Genomic DNA, 7,591 nt, shown 5'->3' on the forward strand with positions numbered 1-7,591 from the left:
CAGGATCTGGTGTTTGCGATCATTGACCGATACTCAAAAAAAGTCTTTGAAAAGATAAAAGAAATGGAGGGAAGTTAGAGAAACAGGGAGAAAATTTTGGTGCATAACTTTTGAATATGAGTTTAAGAAGAGTAAATGTGCAGAAATGGACACCCATAACATCTCAACCAAGAAGAAATATTGTGCGCGAATCGGTAGAAGTACTGTTCAATAGTTTTCTAGCTGTCTCTGCCGAAATATCTGGCCCAGCCTATAGTAAAGTGCTTTCTGATCCTCAAAGCTGAGATTCCTTACGATCTGCAGTAGCAAGAGAATCAGTTACAGATTACTTATCCACGGTTATTCAACATCTTCAATTAGTTTAGTTCTTTTAATTATCTGCTTGGTTTGTGCCTTGGAATAAGCAACACATCCATTTGAAGTGTAGTTTTCACAAGCAATGTTACCAATTTGACTATATTTTTCATATATTTTTAGTACAAAATATGGCCACAGCAAATGTTTAAGTGCAGCATGTAACTTTCACCTTTTGCACTCGGTTAGAAAATCAGTTATTACCTGATCTAAAATCATCTCAACGGAGTAGTCCTGAGGAACAAATGACTGGTAGTAGATGTAGACAAAAATTGCCATCACCATCTGCACATATGTAACACAACCTTAGCTTTTAGCTTACACGGTTGAACTTCAAATAACAACATAACTCAATAAAATCCCACAAGTGGGGTCTGGGGAGGGTAGAATGTACGCAGACTTTACCCCTACCCCGGAGGGGTAAAGAGGCTGTTTCCAAGAGACCCTCATCCAAAGAAGACTTGAACTTCAAATAAAAGGAAGTAATTTTGTGTCTGAACAAGAATTATCAAGTAAATGCTTCAACTCTCTATCATCTTAACAAAAAATTTAAGATGAACCAAAACATTTTACTTTGTAAAAGACTCAGGGCACAAGTATTTTCTTTAGTTTGAAGATAACTGCTTCTTGAGTATTACCTGGCAATCCATCCTATCAGTGAAACCGCCGTGTCCCGGAATATAATAGCCAAAGTCCTGGACGATTCCATGTAAATGGAAGAAATCAGTGAGTAGAAAGTAGAAAGGCAATACTATTCAATTTCCAATAACAGCTGTACAGACCTTGATCTTAAAGGCTCTCTTGAAACCGCTAGCGAAAAATCCTCCAAACGGAGCTATTATTGACGCAAATAAACCCAGGCATAAAGCATGCCATTGCACTGGTAGTATTGATATCTCCTTCAGAGGGAACTGTAAGAATTCACTAAATGATAATGAGTATGTAAGTTCTGTAACCAGCAGAGGAATTTCATGTTAAATGTAGAGCTGAGAAAGTTTATAATATTGTGCTTATTATAGAGTATCGCTTCGATTATTATATCACCTTTGCTTGCTATGGTTACTACTTGTTGTTTCTCCTTCTTTTTTAGTTTTTTTTCTCTTGAGCCGGTGGTCTATCGGAAATAGTCTCTCTACCTTCGTAAGATAGGGGTAAGGTCTGCGTACACTCTGTTCCCCGGCCCCCACTTTGTGGGATTACACTGGGTTTGTTGTTATTGATGTTGTTAATGCTTATTATAGAGTAAAACAACTGAGTGCTAGATGCAGTTCCGGCATTTAAACATCAAGATTGCCTAAGCAATGGATTATTTCATCAAGCACAAATTAGATGACTTAGGGTGTGACTTGAACGATACAAACTTCTAGAATTGTGTTTTTATAAATCTCAATACCAGCTTGTTAAAAAATTAGATTCAACTAGCAGTTGTAGCAGATCTGAGCCATCGTTTATAACAAAATTTCATTGATTTTGACAGTTTCTCGGGGAACTACCGAGACTACATTGTTAGCAGTTGATATCAATCAATCAATCAATCAACTATGCCTTAGTCCCAAGCTAGTAGGAGAACGTTGATAATATTGATTAAAAAAAATCATCAAACTTCAAAAGTCAACAAGTAATAAAGACCATACATCCTTAGTAGAAAGAATTGTCCAAAACAGTTCCAGAAAGGTCATAGTTTTCGCAGAAAGGTATTATTGATGCAGACTCACCCATTGAGGCCATCCAGCTATAGAATAGTATTCTGGCTTGAATAAAGGACCAGGATCACATTCAAGCCAACCAGTCGATAGATCCTGCATATACATTGTTAGATAAGTAATCATCAAGAATTGTAGCCAAAAAAATCTTTGAGAAAGAGTAACTTGAAAGATAAAAGATCTTACCTTTCTTGGACATGTCAACCATTGGAAACGGCCAAGCACATTTGCAAACTGCATACAAGCTGAAAATTTCAATTACAAAATTCACATTTTGACAGTGCTTCACATAAAACTTTTCTGTGTATGCCCTTCTAGAAAGAGGAGGGAAGATCAAGTAACAAGCCAAATACCACCTAAAAGAATCAAAATACCAGAGGCGTAGCCAGTATTTCAACCTTATGCGTTCTGTTTAGAACGACGGCTTTAATTGCTAATGACTGAGTTCTAGATTTAATATTTATACATATTTAATGATTTTTTTAACACAAAATATACTGTTTGAGAAAAGCTACTGGGTTCGGCCGAACCTGTAACTCGGCTTCTGCCTCCGCCCCTGAATTCTCAACCAAGTATATCTACAACTATAAGCAGTGGCACAAGAACAGAACAAGATCGAGCCCTCCCTCTATTGTTAAGTCTTGAATACAATGGCAAAACTACTACTTATCTCAACCAAGTGTAAAAAATACTATCAGTTGGTCAAAAAGAGCAGGAGAAAACTGGAAGTCCTGAAAAGTGCCACTGACCAAGAAAGCTGTTATCACGGTGGCAATAGATGCTCCAATGAAGCCTTCCCATGTCTTCTTTGGAGAAAGCTTGATCAAAGGTGTCTTCCCAAAGAAGAAACCAAAGAAATAAGCTGCTACATCATTCATAGCTATAAGTGATGCTGGAAGAAGGAACCTGCAACAGTAGAATTAAATATTAATGTCGATACACTCGATCGATCTACAGTACGTAAAGAAAGTGACCTAACTCCACGATAGTTAAGATCATCTCTGGCCAACAATTTGCTACTTCTTTGAATAAGTATCCACAAGCCTTAAAACGTGATTCTCTTTAATATTCCCAACTTACCACTAACGGACAGGGAAGCATATTTTAATTGAATTTTGTTGCCATAGCTTAAGGTGCAAGTATAGATTAATTACATAGTAGATGAAGCAGTTCTTGAATTACAGGAATCAAGATGAAAATACTTAAGCTGCCTCAATCTCCAAAGATACAATTTTGAGATCCAACTAACTAGAGATATAGGTTTCACTCCATAACTCTCAGATAAGATAAAGAGCAGACAAAATTATGCATTCTTTAGCATTTTTGAAAAGATTATAAACTCAGACAGTAAAAAAAGCATCTATCTAGGGGAGATTTAGGCATTTCTTTCATTGTATGCTTCATAAGGCTATGTATAATATCGACCTAAGATATATAATACAATGATATAACCAAAAGAAGCATTTAATTAATGCATCGATCAACAGGAGTAAAAATTGTTAGAACATCACATATTAACTTCCTGAAAACATATATTACCAGAAAATGCCTTCAAATATGTTGGCTACAGTAAAAGAGGATTGAGTGAAGACCACAAATAGAATCATGTGCGTCCATGCATACTGACCAAATTGATACTTGTATGTCTTCTTCTTTAGTGTTAGTATGAACCACACAAGTCCTGCAAATACATACGAGAATCACATTATTGACATCATGTTAAAAAGATTGTGATACAGAACAGGCACATTAAATACAAGCATCGATCAGACGTATATGTTACTACATATGGAGCCGCACATAGTCATAAATGATATCTTGACCAGAAAAAGAAAAGAGGCATATTTGAAGCCACTGGATGTCAAAAAAATATGTCACCTCAAGTGATGCATGAAATAACAAGGTTATAAAAGGCAGACTGTAGAAATCCAAATAAATTACATGGAAGTTTTTTTAAGAAGATGAACAGACCTGAAATATACAGAAAGTAGCAAAAGACCATCTGATACTTTATGACCTTGCCTACTAGCTTATATGAGAATTCATCTGAAGTTGCAGTGTTCACAAGCTGTTGGCTTAGTATGCGTCCATACACAAACAACATGCCTGTGAAGAAAAAGTACCTGAACAATATATATAAAATGCATAGTACTCCAGTTATATATATATTTCCATTTTGAGTAGCTGCAATCAAAGTTACATACAGGGGAATTCTTACCAATTTAGTAGCCTAAATCCAGGTAGGCATCTATCTTCATCAGGTCTTCTAAGTAGATTGAATAGCTCGAAGGTCATGATTATTTGAATGACAACGACCATCGCACAAATATACAGATGACCCAAGTATAGAATGATGATGATGCTTATAACCATCCATAGAGAAGAATACGTTCGAATCCACATTGATCTATATTTGTTTTGTTCATCTACTTTGCTTAGCTCAGGAAATATCTGACATGAACAAAATTAACCACGTTCAACTTCTCTAGCCAAACAACCACAAATTGTAGCACAGTAAAACTACTCATTATCTTCCATCTATTCAGCTTGGCAGAATTAATATATAAGATAGGGAAAAGGAAAGACAATATAAGCAGGACATTTAGATGAGATATCAATTTAATTAATTGTATAAGATTTCTACAAGTTAACCAATCCATCCTCTACTAATTAATAAGGAAACATGAACAAGCAAAAGTAAGAATCGGTATGCTAATTATGACCTCAAATGTATATATATATATATATATATATATATATATATATATATATAAGTTGCAGCCTGAAGCAGTAAAATTGCTGGGAGCTAGTGGACTACCTCTTATATCCCTCCTTCCTAGAATTAGGTGTACCTCAAGTATTAATAATATTCATATCATGTGCAGATATTTGCAACCACAACTGTTAGATGAATTCTCTTAAAGAGATGCCAAGTTTAATGGATATCCAAAGTGACCATATTTAGCAATCGGTCCCCTTAGACTAAAGACAAGCGTAACGCATTATAGTGATCCATGCATGCAAGGGAACACTTGGCATGCAACATCTGATGAATTAGTGGAGAAATGTTTTGTACAACGTAACAATCCCAGCATAAAAATTACGTATTATTTAATTTATTCCTCCATTGCTAGATATTTATACACTCTTTAACTCTTTTAGCATTCTGGTACTCACACGAATATATAATGCCTTGGTTGTTGACATTATAACTTTAGTTATTTGGTAAAAATCAATTAAATTTATCTCCAGCATTAGAATTACAACTTCTTTGAGATCATCACCAAATAATCAAGCTGCTGCATAGACCAAGCATATGCTCAATTTTCACAAATGTATTCTAACTAATTTAACCGGTTATAGCAAGTTATTCAGATTATCTCAAATTAGACTTATTTGTGCAAGTTACGTTATGCACCGTCAGCACATATAAGTTACTCCTATGCTATAGTAAAATCGAAACTCTATAAAGCAAGTTTATACTATAGTAATAAAAAGATGAAAGAAGTTGCTATATATACCACCTCCTGCGTCCGTCTACGCCGGATTCGGGTAGGTGTTGATGGTGACGAAGGGATCAGATGCTCCTGCATTTTTAGTATTGCTTCTTCCTTTCCCAAACAAATTAAGATAATCCAACGAACAAATTAATCAAGAAAACCAGACGAGATTTAATGACAAAGAAGAAGCTGTAACGCATGCAGATCAGAGGTGTTACGTTCGATCGATGCAACGTGAAATTAAGAACCAGCAATGGAAGCTGTGGAATGGAATGAACAATGCTGATCTCTGGATGCTGATCTTTCGCTTTAAACTTTGTCCGCTTCAATTGCCTGTTAAGTTTTTATAGCGCCACTTGTATTCCATAGGAAGAAAAGAATAAGTTTTTTTATGTATAAATAAAATCATAACTTATAATATTAGTGTTAATTTCGCGTATTTTTATTAAATTTCATCCATTAAAAAAGAATAGTCATAAAATTTCAATATGTTCTTTATAATATTGAAATTTTATCTATCGTAACAATTGAGTCACATAACTTTTGCAGACTATAACAAACACCCTAATGGTTAAAGTGTTGTCGTTATAGGAGATAATGCTTAATTAATGACTTATAATCATATAGTGGACAAAGTTCGTTTATACAAAAATAATTTATAACTATACTATTAAAATATATAAAAAGTTTAGTGATTTATTATTATAGCAAAAAAAAATTACTTTAATATAACAAATATAATTTTATAACTTTATTATTATAGTGGTTGAATTTACGACCATACTTGAAATTAACTCTAATAAAATTTAATCACTTAAATCGTCTTTGTCTTTCTAAGTAATTGGTTATACTATGTATGAGTTTAATTTATAACCTAAAATATGTATTAACCTTTTGGAGTTGATCAAATTATATTACAGCGCATGTGGGTGAACTTTTTAGTTTTTATACCTTCGGTGGAGAAAAATTAAATTAAAAAAATGTTTTTCCTGGTTATTTTGGAAGTTAGCATATTGTTATCTCCAAGATAAATATTTCTTGCATTGCTTCTTACATTCAAAGAACCCATACAATTATATTACCATTTTCTACCTAAACGGATCATCTTATTTCTCAGTAAAGTACTAACAGGTTTTAGCTAATCATATTCATTAACTTTGCTTTAGTTCTCAATAGTTTTGAACATTGAGCATAATGTCTTCGTATATTTTGCATTCTTTAAAAAGATAAAACAAAGTTGAAGCTGTTATATTAGCTAGAATTTATAGATCTAAAGAGATATATAAATAATTAGTAACTGTAGTCAAGAATTAGGAAGATAAAAAGCTACATCAGTTAAAGCGTGAAAAAGAACGAAATGCAGGTGCACCCAATTACCAAATTCTATCATGCTATCCCTATACACACCTCACATGTAAAATAGGACTGGTTTTTATTTTGGCTTTTGCGTTGCTACTAAAATCCGTGAGGATTTACTATTCTTGTGGTATAACTTATATTCTCCGGGTCTGTTTGGAAAGCCATATGTAATTATCTGACTATGTAATTATTAGATTAGTAGTTACACACCCTGATAATTACATAGTATAGTAATTACAATGATCTGTTTGATTTTCTTAACATAATTATAATATAATCTTCAAAGTCATGTTTGATCGGATAAGTATAATTACATAATTAAATAAAATTTTTCCAGATTAATCTATCGAAATATATCAAATAGTACATTAAATAATTATAAATTGATAGATAATATTTTAACAGTATTAAGTATCTTTCTAATAAATAATATTATTACTTGAATTAATTAATCAAAATTAAAATAACGATTTAATTTTTTTTTACTAACTAATTAATGTGTGATAAATATATGTATATATAAGAAATGCTAAATATTATTTATAATCAGGTACTTAAAGGCATTTTTCAAAAAATTAAAAGTATTAAATAATTATAAATTAGTAACTAATATCATTTTTATCGGTATCTTGACTATCTCTCAAATAAATGCTATCTTAACTTAAAATAACTAAT

The 7,591-nt window shown here is 32.9% G+C and overlaps 1 protein-coding gene across 2 annotated transcripts; it reads right to left on the bottom strand.

Moving 5' to 3' along the window:
• Nucleotides 1–85: 85 nt before the first annotated feature.
• Nucleotides 86–5,841, bottom strand: LOC104088421 (phosphatidate cytidylyltransferase 1-like). Of its 2 annotated transcripts, none has more exons than XM_009593080.3 (11): nt 5,579–5,841; nt 4,276–4,508; nt 4,029–4,180; nt 3,597–3,738; nt 2,807–2,963; nt 2,244–2,291; nt 2,070–2,153; nt 1,137–1,265; nt 993–1,049; nt 559–639; nt 86–297 (listed from the first exon to the last, which is right to left on the bottom strand). In XM_009593080.3, exons 1-11 carry the CDS (start codon nt 5,648–5,650, stop codon nt 208–210), a joined length of 1,245 nt encoding a protein of 414 aa, XP_009591375.1. In that variant the 5' UTR covers nt 5,651–5,841; the 3' UTR covers nt 86–207. The 2 variants fall into 2 exon arrangements, with proteins under 2 accessions (XP_009591375.1, XP_009591376.1); XM_009593081.4 differs by having other exon boundaries at nt 5,582–5,798.
• Between the last annotated feature and the right edge of the window lie 1,750 nt (nt 5,842–7,591).

Source organism: Nicotiana tomentosiformis, chromosome 7 (assembly GCF_000390325.3).
Source record: "Nicotiana tomentosiformis chromosome 7, ASM39032v3, whole genome shotgun sequence".
Classification (NCBI taxonomy): Eukaryota; Viridiplantae; Streptophyta; class Magnoliopsida; order Solanales; family Solanaceae; genus Nicotiana; species Nicotiana tomentosiformis.

Excerpts from the sequence above, each read along its gene's own strand:
- LOC104088421 (XM_009593080.3), bottom strand. The coding sequence starts at position 5,650 with ATGCAGGAGCATCTGATCCCTTCGTCACCATCAACACCTACCCGAATC. Across the intron at positions 4,181-4,275 it reads GGATTTAGGCTACTAAATTG|GTACTTTTTCTTCACAGGCA; the intron begins GTAAGAATTCCC and ends TATATTGTTCAG. Across the intron at positions 2,292-2,806 it reads CCGTGATAACAGCTTTCTTG|TTTGCAAATGTGCTTGGCCG; the intron begins GTCAGTGGCACT and ends GCTTGTATGCAG.